Below are 17,870 nucleotides of genomic sequence, written 5' to 3'. Positions count from 1 at the left end.
AAGACTCACTCCATCTTTTGATTTATTTTTAGAAGTGTTCCCAGTGTTCTTTTAATTATGATTATGTCATTTTTAGTCAAAAGAATTGCTGAGCCCTTCATCCCCCAATGTAACATTACCGATGTAACAAAAATGGTGAGGAAGATTGGAGCTATCCATCCGTACAGTTTTGATCCAGATGCCAGCTCAGAAAAGGAAAACAAAGTGGTACATGGATCTATTGGTCTGCAAATGGACACATGAAGCAGAGCAGGAAACTTGTGGCCCTCCCACAAATAGCCCTTTTTTTAAATGGCATTTTTTTCATCTGCTCCTGATTCACAACTACTTGAATAAACAAATACACAGAAATGCAATTTTAAGTTTGGTTTTCTTTATATATGTATTCCATCATCAGAAAAATGCCACAAAAACCTGTTAAAAACACCAAAAACACAATTTTCATTGGAGTGGATATTTAAGATGATCAAAGGGGAGAAGGGTTTTAAATTGGTACAGAAAGAAACAAAAAGGGAAAGTCAGTTAAAACAGACACAAAAGCACACTCACAGACAGAAGCTAGATAAATAACATGTAAACTCCACTTTTCACAGTTGATTGTTTAAAATGCAACAACTGATTAACCTTTAGGTTAAGCTATAGGCTGCTTCTATTTATGCTGCTTTCAGATTTAAATAGACAGAGGAAGAAGTGCATTAAGGAGTCTCACTGCATAGTCTTATTAGCACACAAGACAAAATCAGACTGGCAATGATGAGCTGTACGAGTTGACGAGAGCTCTCCTGGCACAGCCATGAGGGGGGTGGCACTTGTCCAGCTGGATGATTAAACTAATGTCTCATTAGCAGGCAAATCTAACGCTGACCTCAAATCAACATTTGGAAGTGACCTCAGTCCAGTTTTTCCTAATAGCTTCCCTGAAAACATGGCTCTGCAGTCCAGTTTAATTATTCCTATTTTTTCCATAAACTTTGGACAAATGAAAAGGCAAATCAGGAGATCTGTACCCACCCGCTACCTACATTTAATTTTACTTCACCCATCTGCAACCTTTTATGGTGACCATCCTTTTTCTGTAAATGTAATCAGTCTAACCAAATTAGGCCTGTTAAAGGATGCAAATAAAAGCAATTCAGGGAGCTAATTTTAGCCTGGAGATAAAACAAGCCAAGGATCGTTGACTTGTCCGGCAAACTAGAAAATGTGACCAAAAACAAAGAAATCCATAGCTTATATTTATGTAATTGGACCAACTTCTGCTAACACTTGCAAATGTACAAATGTTTAAAAGTTAAATAAATATTGTCATTAGAAAATAGAGTGTGTCTGCCTTTGAAAAAACTGTTTACAGTCTGTTGTTAAAATCTGATAAAAAGGCAGATAGCAGGGCTGGATTGGTTGATATTTCAGACAAAGTGTGCACCAAATTTGCCAAAAAAATGCATCTCAGGATCACCTCTTTAAGAAAAGCACATTTATTTCTAGACAAATCTAACATGACAGCTATTGTTACAGACCCACTCAGATGGAAATAGTGTTTTTTTAACATGTTCTTGTAGCATTTTTCTGATGGTGGAAGACATACCGTATGTAGAGAAAATTGAGCTCAAAATCTGAGTATTTCTTTATTCGGAATGTTGTGAATCAGGGGCAGACAAAAATGCAATTGGAAAAAGCTTCTAGGTTTGTTGTACAAGTTACCACGGCAAGCCACAAGCTCCCTGCTATACTTCATTCTGATGCATCCACTTGAAGACGACCAGATCTACGTACGACTTTGTTTTCATCGTTTGAACTGGCATCTGGCTTAAAACTGTACGGTTGGATGGCTCCAATGTTGCTCGCCATTTTTGTTGCACCGCTAATGTTAGGTTGGGGGTGTGAGAGGTTGTAAGCTGGGGGGACAGCATGTAAACGACTGGAAGCAGGCGGGTTTATTCTGTGCCAATGGTCTTGCCAACAACTCAGAGGGGAATTTGTAATAAACTACTGCCCTTCTGCAGAAACTATGTCCCAGAAAACTACACAGATTTTTTGATTTTGGCATAATAATAATTAAAAGATCAGTGGGAGCACTTTGAAAATAAATGAAAAGATGTTCAGAGTGGGTCTATAAAGATGGCAGCCAAACACTCAATTTTCACACAAAAAAAGATTTGTTTTTCTTTGTCTCAACAATAACAGCTGATTAATGCACAAACTGGAGCCTCTTAACTTATGGGATACCTCCAGAATATAATTATAAATATGTTATATATATATTAAAGTCTGGGATTTTTTATGATTTATTATGCTTGTCTGAAAGAGGGGACTCTAAGGTAGATCAATGTTAATTTTCTCTCTTGTTTAAAAAAGTCAAGTATTATAGCATGAAATCAAAGATCTGATTGTGATTGAAGATTTATGAAGATTTGGCAAAATTAATGCATACAGAAGATATGGGTTGGAGGAGCTTGATTGACAAAGATTTACAATCAGGACGCAGAACACAATGTGCATCAAGGAATAAAAGTTGCATACAAAATCACTCTAAAAATCCACGAAACTGCAAAACCATGAAAGATGAACCGCAAAATAGTGAGGGACCACCTTACCTGTTCTTGTACTGTTGCAATGACAGTAAAAGACTCTTCTGATCTATTCTATTGTATTCTGGAAGCACAGAAATGTTTGTCTCTTAGATGCATGACATTAGTTGAAGCGATCTTTCTTTCCTCTGTTCTGTTGACCTCTGACTGTCTGTCTTGTGGCTTTTCCAAACTCACGTTCATCTCCGTTTCTTCTCACTTGTTTCTCTTCCACTGACCTCTTGTATCTGTTTTTCATCCCTTCACTCCTGCGCTCATCACATATTTCTCTGTGGATGGTGACCTCGGCAGGCTTTGACTAACATTAGCTCAGTCACCTCCTCCTCTTTGCAGCCTCTGATGGCGAGGAAGCCTCTGCTGTGACACTGATCCCGGGTCTGCTGAGAGACACAGGCTCACCTGAATTGGAAAAGACAGAGCAGCCAGACAGACAATGACTCTGTTCCAGGATTGTTTGTGTTTCTCTGTTTTTGTCTTTTTTATTGTTTTAAATGAGATTTTTTATTTTTGATATAATTGGTTGCTTTTAAGGTGGTTGAACTGCAGTGACATTGCTGTAGGGAAAGAATTAAAGGGAGATATTTTGAGCCTGGGCTTCCTCTGACTGACTCCGCTGACTCCATCCCTCTGTGTCTCCCATGAGAAAATCCACAGCTGGACGATATACCCTCCAAGAGAATCTTTGGCCTGTGTGGAGATTTGCCATTTGGCCACACAAAATCAACAGACTGTGGAGCAGCGGTGGCAAACACAATTCTTTTTTGGCTTTTGAGGAAATCCCAGACATTACCTATCTTCCTTTAGACTTCCAGAAGAAGCAATCATGTCAACTACATTTATGAAAATTCCATCCTCCTGGTTTTCTGTTGCACCACAAGTCAGTCTTTTCTATTGCTGCCCTCACCTTTTGATGCCCCCTCCTCGTTTTTATGCACTGTCATTCTGTAAATCTACTCAGTCATGCCTGCTCAGTCAACTTTCCTTTGCTATTCCTGTCCGTCTCAGAGGGTTTTAGAGAAAGAAGAGCTCAGTAGAGAAGCGTTTTCATCGTGTTGGGAATTCTTGACTGAAGCTGGAAACAAAACAAAACAGAAGAAGTCATCCTAAATCACATTTTACTTAATATCGAGAGGCCATTCTGAGTTTTATGGCTGTTCTTAATACCATCAAAAATATTTTACCCCTTCAAAATCAAATGTCGCAAAACTTACCATTTAAACCAGGTCTCAAGATTTTTTTGATTTTTTTATTTGTAAATATATTCAGGCAACAAGGGGGTTTAGAAATTTGTTTGAACAAAATATTCCCTTATTGTGTTAACAGACAGTCAATTATTCATTCTCGGGTCAGACCGTGCAGTTCTCGTTTGGAAAACAAAACAAAAACTTTATGAACACTTCATCTGAAAAAATTAGAAAAGCACTAAACAGTATACCATATTTAGAAACATTTGTATGACTAGTTTCTCCACAACCAAAGTGGAAATGTTTGAGTAGAGCACAGAAGTCCCTTTTGGCGAGATCAAGTCAAGTGTCAGAGGTTGAAACATGGTATTTTAATGGTTATTTCACACAACCAATATATACATTTTGCGCTTTTTCTACATGTCTTTTTTGGTCTTTCGTATTACATGCATGATATTCATATCATACACAATTGAATCTGTTAGTTCAAAAGGGGCCCAAGTCCACAATTTTTCAAAAGAGAGATATATGTTCTATGGTCTTCAAAAGTCCTCCATCAAAAGCTGTTTGATGTGCGAAAAAGTCCCAAGTCCGTTGTAATGAATTGATTATGCTTGACATTTAAAATGCATTAAGTTCAAAATTCCTGGACTTGGACCTCTCTTGCATGGGTCTAGCTTTATCCCATAGATGGCAGCACTTTATCCAATATGGCAACATGTGTAACCCTTGTGCTATCCTAGGCACTTTAACATTGGGAGTTGGGTCATCTAGACCCCACAAGACAGTGCGCTGAACCTATTTTCTTCAATGATTTGTGATCTTCACTGGTGCCCATGAATTACATGAAATCTTTCCACCTTTATCCACCTTTGTCATGTTAGGAATAACACATCAATGTAAGGGTGGGGTCATAGGATAGCACAAAGGTTAATTCAAGAAGGGCCCAAGTCCAGAGACTTTAGTTTGCTAGTCCTCTGAAATTATAAAAGTGAGGCGCTTCATATTATAGCATTTGTAGGCTATGAACTGGTGCTAAATCTGGATAAAGTATTAATCATTTGGTATAGCCTCCCTTTAAGATATGCAATTAAAATCATTTCCTGGAAAAACAAACCTCTTGGACTTTTGAACTGACCGATTCAAATGTTTGTTGCGTTCGTCATTCTTTGATGTGCCCAGATGTCCGTCAAGGGTTTCAGCCGACGGGTCTTTACGCAATTCGGTTTTGAGCTGTTCAAAATTGTTAGTTGGTTGAGAGTGACATAGTTTCTGCGCATTTTGCATTCACAATTATTTAGTAAATCTTAAGCAATTGTGCATGATATAAAAATTTGTGGCTTTTCACTACTGTTTCATTTATGTCTAACAGCCTTTTCACGCATTTACCACGATGTATAGCTTTTAAATTGCGCATACGGCACACATAATCACGCATGATTCATGTTTTACGTTGATGTATGTGTTCTTTGCGTGGTTTTGTCATACTTCTTCCATGGTTAATTTATGATACAACTGTGAAATTCCACGTAAATACCTAAACTTTTCTGACTTTTTCCTTATATTCCTGTGTGACCAATTTTCATCCATGCAAAATGTACACCGTGGCTGTGTGACATCATCTTAACCCTATTAAGCCCACCACATCTAAGACATGTTTGTTCAGGAAAAAAAGCACCTTATCTCAAATTTGTCTGAAATCTGATCCAACATGGTGTAACTGTGTTATAAAGAATTAGTTATTAACAATGTGTTCCTTCTTTTAGTACAGCTAGTAGTCGTTTTAAAAAATAAATTGCAATGGGCTCTGACCATAAAGTTTAGAAAATTGGCAAACTTTTCTCGTCAAAAGTGCTTTTGAGATTTCATGGAGGCAGCTATTTTCAAATGAGCAGGGAAAGTGCTGCCCATAGTGGAATAATGATGAACTACAGGGCAGAAAAAATGGACCAAGCTCCAGGGAAGTTTGGATCATGCTAATCAGAAATGTGTTTATTAATGAAGACACAAATGGTTATGTAGTATTGATATTCTTTATCTGTTATTACAAAACTTCCTAACAACTTTTAAGGACATAATATGAAAACATTGTTGTTTCCGCACTTCAACCGATGAAACAACAGCATAAACACAAAGTAAAAATCCAATTAAGATCTGACAGTGATGTCCTGGAGGAAATAAAGAAAACAAAGAAAAATTGTTCATGAGCCCCAAATCTCCAGTCCCAACTCCCTGCCTGTCAGACTTTAGCGCAACTCCAGTCTGAGTTCCATTTCCCTTCATATTTAATGAAGACTTAACACAGCACATCTGTCTAGTAGACTTATATAAACTCCCAACACGGTGGTGGAGAGATGATCATGTGAGCTTGTTCTGGAAATGATTAGTCAAGTTTGTTCACAATAAACTCCATTTTGTTTCTTTTTTAATGCTATTTATCAAAATGATGGCATTAAACATAACAGTGAACCTAAACAGACCTTAGAACCTTCATTAGTAGGGTGACAGTAGAAGAAAAGGGTAATTTTAAACAAACATTTTCGGAGACTGATGACATCATCCATAAAATGTAACTTCAGGCATTTGCTGTAAGGTTGGTTTCACAAGCTATTGAATAACTGGCTTGACTTCTGCCAAATAAATAATTACCCGGCATAATACGCCATGCATGGATTTTTTTTTTTTTTTTCAGGCTGTATTTTCCTAATGATGCCTGTCAAGGACCAGATGACTTTTCATTGGGCCTTGATTCATAATATATCAGCATGAGAAATATGTGCTCTCAGTTTGAGAGAAATGCACTTGAGCTTATAGTGATTTTACCATCTGAAAGTATTTGTGAGCCAGTTTATATAAGAAAAATTAGTACATCTAAGGACTATCATAGTGTACATTTTAAATACTTTTTCAGGAACACTTTGTTGTGGCAGCTTTAACCCTATTGGTGACTAATTAGAAGCTAGGTGTTTGTTATTTTTTATTTGCAATGATTTTCTGGCTTTGACAACTAACAAAGACGATGGGAAAATTTCCTGAGTTGCCAGTTTAGTCGGTCGTTCATTGGTTGGATTCTCGGTGACTGCTAAACTCTCCAGTTATCTTCTTAATTTAAGAGCTGGGAGATAATGATTCTCACTCACCGACCAAAGATGTGAAAATTATGTATCATCATTGCTCTAACTGCCTAATAAATGCACTGATTGAACTATACTGACTAAAGTCTGTACTGTGTGCCTCCCATGGCTTTCCTTTCCAATCACATGAATAGATGCCTCCCAGGCTGAGAAACCGTGGTGGCCATCAAACTTTTATGTGACAATTTGGATGTTTAAATGCTATATTGATTGAGTCGTTGGTTTGTGGGTTTAATGAAGGACCGGGCAGTCAGGTGACTGCCTGGTTGGGTGCCTGTCTGTTTCATATGCTGGCCAGCTGGCTCGCATATCAAGTCCTGTCTGGCTTTTGGCCCCAGTGTGAAATGTTCCATGTCTTATCAGCCTCTACCATTTGCTTTTACAAAGTGTTTATCTCTTTTCCAGGCATCCGCGTTTTCTTTTTCAGCAGCATCCACTGCCTGCTGGCACTCTATTTCCTAAATTTTTATTTTTGTCACTTTTACTTCATTTCATCCACATATTTGCACTGTCTTGTTAAACTGCAATCATTTGCAGTTTAAACATGTTCCATCTCCATCTCCTTCTTTTTTTTTTTTTTCATATAGAATCTTTTTTGGGGTGTTTTCATCTTCCTGCTTTGGTTCCGGTTATTCTTGAATGGGGTCAGTTGTAAAGATTCTGTGGGCATATTACCTATTCTATTCCATTTTTTTAACCGTTAGAGTAGTAAATACTATATTTCTCCAGTTAAATCCCATGGAACCAGACCTTTTCTGAGAAGTTCAATTTATACAATATATAAAAAGGAAACCTTTAAATGTGTGTTTACATCAACAGATGAGATGATATTGAGCATTTGAGCTTTTGTAAGCTGTAAAGAATAGAACAAAATGTCACAGAGACTGTTGAACATGCAGCTGGAAGAGACAGCGGGCTACAAAATGTCTGATTATTAGCGAAACATCAATTACGCTTAATGATTTTGACATTCACACAATCAAAAGTGCAAAATCACTGCGGACAATTTTTTAAGATGTTCTGAGATTTTTTTTTTTTATAAACTGCTGTTCACAGAATGTCAGAGGAGTTATAGTCACACCAAGATGAAAACCAATATCTGGAATGAATTGTTTAAATTGGAGAAAAAAAACTAGATGATCAGATTGAATGTTCAGAGCTGAGTTATAGCAGCATGGATGGCTCTGCTGAGCTTTTAGAGAGAATTAACTAGAAACTGTGTTGGTGTTCATTAGTATTATGATTCATGTTGAGTCAATGGAATAAGCCCCAGGAATTGCTAATGTTCCACATAATGACATTTTGGGAGAATTATTTGCCCTTTGTGTTTATATGCAGCCCACAAGCCTCCATTTCTTTTATATTTTTCTTAATTTAACAGCAAAATGACCCTTATGAACGTGAGGATGTATTGATGTGAAAACAACTTTTGCCATTTTTTCCACTGTTGATAAAAACTTCATGTGTTCTTGTCAATTAGAATAGTTCAAAATGCAGTTAATTGTTATTTTTCATCATTTTTAAAGGTTTTATTTCCTGCACGTGTTGTCAAATTCTATTGCCTATGTGTCAGTGCATTGAAAGGCAAATATTTTGTAGTTACTTTAAAAACTTTGTACCTTAAAAAAAACTTTTTGTTGAGAATATTGCTGTTTAATTTGAATCATACAAACATTCATGGAAGGTACTCTGTTTTGATGTTTTTGAAAATGCTGCTTTTATAGCAGAATGCATCATTTTTCAGAACAACAATATCAGAAAAATGTTGATGCTACTGTATTTTATTAGGTAATCATGTCATGCAAACTAAATAGATTAGGCTAAGAGGCTGCTGAAAATGTTTCTACTTAATTTCTGTCAGTTTGTAGTGTTTATTCCAAAAATATGGAATTTCTTTTTAGCAAAATGCAGATGTATCATTTACTCTTCACTAAAGGGGTTCACAGCAAACAGATGTCATTACAAAAAGAGGTAAATGATTTATTTCATGACCGACAGAAGACTTTCTTTGATTTTTTTTCCGACATTGTAAAATTGCTTTGACCAAACCTCCTGACTGCTGATGAGCTGCACTTGATGAAAATGTATTTTCATTTTTTTTAAATTGTGAAATCTTCTGTTAAACTCTTAGATTCTTGTCATTTTGATTTGATCGCTCGTTTGACCCTCTATGAAATGTGTCAGTGTTCAAATCCTCCTTGATTAAAGCCTGCTTGTTTTAAATTTGAAGTGATTTGGGAGAGAGCTGAATGGGAACGTTCTTTACTGTATTTCATTAACTGTGTAAAATGTTTCACAGCTTCAGGCTGCAGAATGGTAGAAAAGACCTGTTTGATTAATTAGAAGAGATTAGTCTTTGATTAAAAAGCACTGTACTTGAGAAGAGTTTAATAGCCTTGCTATGAGTTGGATTACAGAGTGAGCTTCTTCATGCATAATACCCTAACTCACTGAAAGGAGGGGGCTGTCACTCACAAAGCCATGTGTGTGTCTTTCTCCTTCATAATCTCTTACATGCTTTAGTGTGTTTTCCTCTTTTGTTCTCTTTTTACTTGCATGCTCTAAAATGTTTCTTCGTTTTTTTCTCACATTATTGAAGTAGGATTCATCCCTCCATTCTCCTTTGATGATGTTTTGCCTTCTTCTTCACTTCTGTGTTTCCAGTTTGAGGGTTCATATATCATATATAAATATTTTCTTTGGTGTCTGATGAGGAATACAATCCAAGTTAAAAAGTTGACATGTGAATTTGCGTCAAACACAGCCTTATTATATCTTACGATTTTAAGTATTGCTTGTTGTTGTTTAAGCCTATCTCTGTGAAATGTTTATCATGCTCGTACAATAAATCAAATGTTTAATTGTATCCTAAATATTTCTCCAGCTTTTGCTCTTTGATCTTCTTGTATAAGAACTGAATCTATTCTGCAATATTTCTTAAAGACCAGCTCCAATAAAAACTGTGTTTTTGGTGTTTTTAACATATTCTTGTTTTTATTTTATTTTCATGATGGAGGACATATATTAAGAAAATTAAGCTCAAAATTCAACTTCTGAGTATTTCTCTATTGAAATTGTTGTAAACAAGAGTGAACAAGAGCAGATGAAAAAATGCAGTTTGAAAAAGATTGTATTTGTGACACAGAAAGTATGCAGGGCGGGCCACAAGTTCACTACTATCCTCCATTTTGAGGACTTACACTTACAGACGACAAGATCCATGTACGTCTTTGTCTTCCTCGTCTGAGCTGGAATCTGGCTGGTGTTGGTAGTGTTACATTGGGGGTGTGAGGGGCTGTGAGTCAGCGAAAAAGCATGTAAACAGAGATCTCTCAGTTATGGGTGACGGGAACAGAGGCAGGGTTGCTCCACGTCATAAATCTTGCCCACAACTCAGAGATAAATTTCTAATGAACATCTGCCGCTCTTCAGAAACTATGTCCTAGAAAAAAACTGTATGATCGTGATTAAAAGACCACTTCAAACAGATAAAGAGATGACTGGAGTGGGTCTTTAAGGACAATAATTCTGTCATTAATTAAAAATGTAATACATTCCTCTTTTTAAATGTGTTTATTTTCCTTTATAACCTTTTGTGTTGTTTATTCCATGTGCAATGTGTTGAACAGCACTGGTGGTTCTTTAATGCTTTGATGTTTATCCAAACAGCTGTCTTTCTCCTCTTATGCTGGTCTTGCAGGAGGGTCCATACGTGATGCTAAAGAAAAACTGGGAGCTTTACGAAGGCAACGATCAATTTGAGGGATACTGTGTGGATTTGGCTTCAGAAATTGCCAAACACATCGGAATTAAATACAAGATCTCCATTGTGCCAGATGGGAAATATGGAGCCAGAGATCCAGAGACAAAGATATGGAACGGCATGGTCGGAGAGCTTGTGTATGGGGTAAGGATAAAAGTGTTTTTTTTTTAAGTCCCAGTAAGGCTGTTCTTGATGATAATAATTTCTATAATGCTTTATCTTATAGTACAGTACTCATGGTGTATTTAAGTGGTAATTATATGGTACTTTTGTTGTACAAACTCGGTACTTACGTAGTACTTAATGATTATTTATCTGGTACCATTCTTTTCAAACTTGCATGGTAGGTTACTGGGTATTTATGTGTTGAATTAATATTTCTTTTGTGGTACTTACCACATGTAAGGACAGGGTAAGTATAGCTAAAGTACCTTGAATCACTTGTTAACCTATGTTTCATGGTATTTGTTATTTGTAACAAGATAGTAGGTAAACAGAAACTATTTTAAGTACCATGAAGAAGTACCCAGATTGTACATTATACTTACTATGTTAGTGAATTTGCATTTAATGATACTCACTATGTGTAATAGAGCAGTGTTTTTCAACCAGTGGGAGATGGTCAGGTGTGCCGTGGGAAATTGCCCTCATTAACTGATCTAAAAACATTTTCCATCTCCAGGATATCAGCTCTTTGTTCATCCAAACAGGCCTGATAAAACACTGAGAAGTTAAGAATATAAAGATTGTAAAATACTTTTTCTTTGTGCTTATTTCATTAAATTAAAGACATTTTGATAAGAATGACGGTACCGCGATTTAGCCTTAGCGTCAGCTGTTTTCAGAAATGTCCCGCCCCTTTAACAATCTCCACCAATCATTCTTGGAGGCTTAATCATACGTCATCAGTCTGACCAATCAGAAGTTGTTAAAGTCTTCACTTCCTTGTTCTAATTCTGCTCATAAGGTAGCTCAATTCTAACAAAAAGACCAGCTAAAGCTCGTCTTTAGCGGTGTAGCTTACCACAGAATCCGGTATCAGACCGTGAAACAACTGAATAAAACAATGAAGTGCAGAGACGCGAGTCAGTTTGCATTCTGTGGCTGTTTGCACTACATCTCCCATGATGCATTGGGTTAAAGTGACAGTGTCTCAGCGCACAATGAGTTTGACGTCTTGAAACCACTTGAACACACATCAAACAGTTTTTAAATCTTCTAACTTAAATTTTATTATATTTTTTAGAAAACACAGCTGCAACTTCCAACTTTTTCTGCCACAATTATCACAAAAATGCATGTGAGATTGTGGAGGGACTGTACATCAATACAGAATATAAGTTTCTCCTTGTTTATTTTATTTTTGGAGACAGGTGTGCCGCGGGATTTTTGTTAAGGTTAAAGTGTACCGTGGTTCAAAAAAGGTTGAAAAATAGAGGATAGGTTTTACATAGGACTTATTCTGTATTTTATTGTGCTTTTCATGGTATTAATTACTAATGAGAAGAGAGTACACAGAAAGTACAATTAGATGTACTAAATGTATATCTTTTATGGTGCCTACCATCTGTAAGAAGAGATCTTTGAAATTCCAAAAATAAACCTGATGATGCAAGCGTATCTCCTGAATCGCCTTGGTTACCAGGTTCATTCTTAGGAGAGATGGTGTCAGAAAGTGTTTGCTTTTAATCAGAGGAATGCATCAATTTTACTAATTCTGCTTCTGAGACGTTGAAATTTCACATTGCTTCCTGATAGCAAAACTGTATTGACATGCAGAAGACAACGTCAGTCTTCTCCTTGAGGTGCAGCTAAAGCTGCAAGGTCCAGAACGGTGACTGAATCTATTATCCTCCAGAAAAACCGCAGTGGAAGGTGACACGGCAGAACCGCTGCTTTGACTAATCGCTTTTGAATTGCCCCCTAACTCTCACATTCCTCTCAAATGACATCTCTGGTGCACAGTAAATTGTGCCCTGCATTTAATATTGTCTTTTTTGTGTGCTTTTCAAATTATTTTTATAACATATCGTTGGAACTTTGTTGCTTTTGCAGAAGGTAATTTCTAGAACACATCATTCAGTTTCTTTGTGTTGCTTTAGTTTTGCTCTGAGTGAGTAACCATACAGTTATGCACTCAGTGGACAGATGAAGAATGTACATGTCCATGCACCTCATTGCAAATATGCAGTCATGCAGAATGATAGACATTTCACAGAGTTAGGCTTAAACAACAACAAACAATACTCAAAATCCTAAGATGTAATAAGGCTGTGATTGGTAACACAAAAACAGGGTCTTTGAAGTCGTGTATTAACACAAAGAGCACAAAATCTGTCTTTGCTGCTCCTCATGTAAAAGTTGTTGAAATCACTATGTTCAAAGATTTCAACATTTAATGGCACAGACAAACCATTTCATACATCCAACCATTCATCCATCTTTAGAAGCAGTTCAATCCCTTTTTAGGGTCACAGGAGTCAACCCAGCTACTGTTGGGCGTTTTAACGCCTAAAAGCCATTTATTAAAAAAAATAATAATAATAAACGACAGCGCACTTTATGATCCAGAGCACCTTATACATGGATTATCTCTGGTTGGTCTTACTGATGTCAATGCAATTTTGAAAGGTAGACGGTGCTCTGTCAAAGGTTTTGGATACGTTTTATTATGTATAAGCTAACGCAGCAAACATTTGGTGATGTAAGCCTGTGGCTTTGTTCGAATTCCCACGGCACTACCTAACTACTAAAAGACTATATAGTGCGAGACTATGTGGTTCTCTAGAATTTAAAATCAATTCGGACCCGGTCCCGGATAAGCGGAGGAAGATGGATGGATGATGGATGGATGGATATATGGATGGATGGATGGATGGATGGATGGATGGATGGATGGATGGATGGACGGACGGACATTTAAATACATTTTCTCTGCAAAAATTGTTCAAACGCAATGCATTGTGGTCTATATTCGACAATCTAGTGAGCATCAATGCACGCTGGTTTTTTGCAGAGACTTCTGTGAAATTTCTAGGACACTGGATTTTGGAATTGTAGATTCATACAGCCCTACAAAATGGCGAACGCCATGTAGTGCACTAGTGAGAACTCAGATATAGCCTGTGTGTATTTTTGTTTTTCTTTTTTTACACAGTACTAACAAGGTTTGGAGCTAGCGTAGTCACAGTAATGTTTGTTTTAGCAGTATTGGTCTGTTTTTTTTACATGTTGCAAACAAGGTTTGGGGTTACAGGTATTGCGATTAACATGTAGCTGTGTTGAACTGTGTTTTTTTGTTTGTTTTTTTGGTTACTAACAAGGTTGGGAGTTAGCATGGTCACATTAACGTTGTTTTAGTACAGGGCTGCTCATTCCTGGTCCTCGAGATCTACCACCCTGCCTGTTTTCCAGCTCTTCCTGCGCTGCTTGCTGCTGGTTGGGAACTTGTTGGGAACTAAGACAGCCTTTGAAATAGTGAAGCAGCCTTTTGATGCTGATGATGTGTTGATCTCTAAACAATCACAGGTTTATGTGGTATTATTATTTTTTTCAACTTTTAATTGTAAAGGAATTTAAAAAAAATAAGAATTTGTTTTTGTTATAGGCAGAAATATAGAATAATGCGACTTTGTATCATTTGGTAAAATGTATTACTTTAATTTGTTATTTTAAATCCTAGTTAGTTACATATCATGAAAGGCCTATTTACAATAACCATTTTTTTTCATTGAGTTGGTTTATTATTTCAAAAATGTTTATTGTTTCATCACAAAAAATCTAAAACTATCTGAACTTCTTCAAGATTTCAAATTTAACAATCAAAGTAGCACAAAGAAAGTTGCCATAAGAGGCAAAAGAGTCAAATGTCGACTGTTCTTCACTTTAACACCACATTGATTTGTTAGAAGGCCACGCATGGGCTGGGTCACTCAAAAACGTGGGTGCGCCCTCCCATCAGCATCTTCACAGTGTGACAAGTGTGACTCTGCCGAAAGGTCACCAACACATCTGTTAAGCTCCTGCCAGATATTAATCACATTTTGGATGGCAATTTTGGGATGGCTCAACAGATCTGACCATGTAATCAACTCTGACCGTTTCCAAATGCTGTTTACAGGCTCTTGAACTTTCTCTTCAACGTGCCTAAATATATATTATCAACTATACAAAAGTGAATAAACATTCTGCAAAGAAACAAATACAAACGTGTTTGTTACTGCTCAAAGGAAAAATCACTGGAAGCTCCTTCTTTGTCATCTGACCTTCTCAGCCTAAAGGTCACTGAAAAAGTAGTATAGCAATTTTTTGCTAACTTTATTCTACCATCGGCAGTTCCCTCACTGGTAGTTAAATGAAATAAAAGTCATCATGTGTGAATTGCACAGAAATAAAATAAAAAAATAAATATAGCTTTTAATAGTGTTGTTGTCCAACAAATTTCTTTGTAGGCTAAAGCACAATGATTGTATTACACTGAATGCTGAGCTTGGGCCATGCATTCAGAAGACAGACTCATGCAATCCTCCTTCCTCTATCAAGCTTCCCATCCGGCATAATGCAGTCAAGCAGCTAACATTCTTCTGGCATCTGCTAAACCCAGACTAGCCCATCTGTCTACCACAATGATGAGTCATTTGTCTCTGCGTTGAACACATTCCCACCGCTCCACAGTCAGATCAAGGTGTTCTTTACATCACATAAAAGGCATGCTGCTATAAAACTTAATATGCTGCTAAAAACTGTTTCAGACTGTTTTGTAGACAGTAAACCTGGACAAGTCCTGTAATTCGTTCAATAAATGTAACACAGAGGGGCTGAAAGCATTAAATAATATTTAACATTTCAAACTGAAACCTTGAAGAAAACAAACTTGAGAAAAACTATGTGTAGCTAAAAATACATTTCAATTCTTCAGTCAAAAAATCATTTAATACTCAAAGTTTGAATGTTTTTTAGTCATTTAATATTTATTTGAACAGCATATTAATGAACATATTTGTTTGCCGTTCTCTAGCACATCCTGTCCAGTGTAAGCAATTATCCTAAAAAATAGTGTTGGATTCAGGTAGGTCTATGCGACAGAAAATTATCAATGGAAGTGAGTTCATGGGTTGTGCATATTTAATGAAACCACATACCCCACTTACCATTTGTTTTCTTTTTTATCTACCTGTTCTTTTTGATTTTTTCCACCACAGTGATTTTAGAGTATTTGAAACCTGCAGATTCTTTGCTTTCAAATGAAACTAAGTTTTTTTCTTTACCTGCTTAAAAATATGATGTTTGAAGAAGCACTGAGGCGCGTTAGTGAGCTGTTCCCTCAGTTTGTTTAAATCCTAAAATCACCGCATGGGCTTTCAATGCTTTTATGAGTGGGTGGAAATGCTTATCACAGCTGTTTAACTCAGTGTCATTTTGACAGGCTGGATGATAGGATTGGATTTGGGGAAACCGGGTCAAAGGTTCTTGTGAATTAGGTCTGCGCTTCTAAGAAAGTCCTGAGGATTGGCGGGCATGAGGACTGGACTCAGTATAGGTTAAAAGGCCTAAAAAAATAGAAAAAATATATCCTCCTCTGTATTCAAATATTTTATCACTAATATTAAGATCTGCATAAAATTAAAAAAGGAGAAATTGTTTAAAAAATTTAAGTTTGGAGATGTCTGATCATGAGAAGGGATTGAGCAAAAATGAGTCATTTTGTCACACAGTAAAGATTCCTGCTGTTGGCATCCATGAAGCTTCTAAAACATGAATAAAATATAGTTTTTTTGGTTTGTAACAAAAACAGACTTTCATCCTTTATTTTAATCACCTTTTTTTCTTTACATTTCTATATGTCCATTTCACACAATATCTACTTATTCTTTTTGATAGACGATGTATCTAAACATACTTATTTTTATCAGCATACTTGTTAGTAAATGCGTAAATATATATTTTAAATGACAAAAGTTCTGTTACTAGTTTTGTTGGTTAATTAAACAATTTTTTCAACTTCCAGACTGATCATATGAATATTTAAATAAAACCTTTCAAATAACTTTTGGCAGTTGTGTGAGCTGGAACTAATTTGTACATCACAAATTATTGTACGTTTTTCTACAGGGGCAGATGCTTGCATGCATGCATGTGCTCAGAAACACCGATGTTCGTTGCTGCTCCGCAGACTGAAAGTGTGCACGAGTGTTAGCTCATTAATTTGTATTCTGGTTGAGTAACTGTCAGGCCAGTGTTCTGTAAGAATTTCTCCTCTGTCATTCTGCTTTGCCCTCTACCTTCTTAGAATTTTTTAACCTGTCGTTGTCGTAGCTGAGATCCCGGTGTTTCTCTGTAATTTTTTATTCTTAAAACTCATTACCCTCCGTTCATTTGTGTTATACTTGGTATCATATTATTTGCATTATAATGCCAGTGACCAGAACTTTCCACATTTCCTATCTCTTTTTTTTCTCAGAAAGCAGAAATTGCTGTGGCTCCATTAACTATCACGCTGGTAAGGGAGGAAGTGATCGACTTCTCTAAGCCCTTCATGTCTCTTGGAATCTCCATCATGATCAAGAAGCCGCAGAAGTCTAAACCAGGTGTCTTCTCCTTCCTGGATCCGCTAGCTTATGAGATTTGGATGTGCATAGTGTTTGCTTACATTGGAGTCAGTGTCGTCCTGTTTTTGGTAAGTCATCCTGATGTACAGCACATTAGAAAAAACGATGTCCCATAAAAATCACATTTTTTATTGGGTTAGGAAACAGTTTAAGGACCATTTCAAAGGTCACTCTTGTCTGTTTTGTTATAGTACATATTTTTATAAACCTGAAAGAATGTATTTTAATCCGAGCAATGATTGACGTTTTGACCTCTCCCGAAGGCTTTTCCTTATCCAGCTGAAGACACACTTCTGCACCTCACATTAAACATCTGATAAACCAATTAGAATTAGACCCTGCATTTGCAGCTGGGTTCAAACACATATAATGGGAGGAGTTACACATTTGAGAGAATAAAGAAGAGAAATGTGTCCTCTTTATCTGATCCTTAAGGGTGTATTTACACCGGACACATTTGGTTTGCTTAAAGTTTACCAGAGTTCGTTTCCTCGATAATCTGGAACAAATCTTCAGTCTGAATAAACCCAAGCGGACCCTGGTCCAGGACCAGGAATTGCTCTTGGGGCCATCTTTTTAGGTGGTTTCGGTTT

General features: G+C 36.7%; 1 protein-coding gene across 5 annotated transcripts in view; it reads left to right on the top strand.

The window, feature by feature from the left end:
• The window catches only part of LOC101163507 (glutamate receptor 4), a 182,903-nt gene that overhangs the window by 115,413 nt on the left and 49,620 nt on the right, over positions 1–17,870 (top strand). For all 5 annotated transcript variants that reach the window (XM_023961794.1, XM_023961793.1, XM_023961798.1 and 2 more), the window contains exons 11-12: positions 10,607–10,813; positions 17,130–17,345. In XM_023961794.1, coding sequence (XP_023817562.1) covers positions 10,607–10,813; positions 17,130–17,345 — 423 coding nt within the window. The remainder of the gene's footprint in view (positions 1–10,606; positions 10,814–17,129; positions 17,346–17,870) is intronic.

This window comes from Oryzias latipes, chromosome 13, assembly GCF_002234675.1.
Source record: "Oryzias latipes chromosome 13, ASM223467v1".
In the NCBI taxonomy this organism is placed as follows: domain Eukaryota; kingdom Metazoa; phylum Chordata; class Actinopteri; order Beloniformes; family Adrianichthyidae; genus Oryzias; species Oryzias latipes.
Note: the sequence above shows the minus strand (reverse complement) of the source record. Positions and strands in the feature narration are given on the sequence as shown.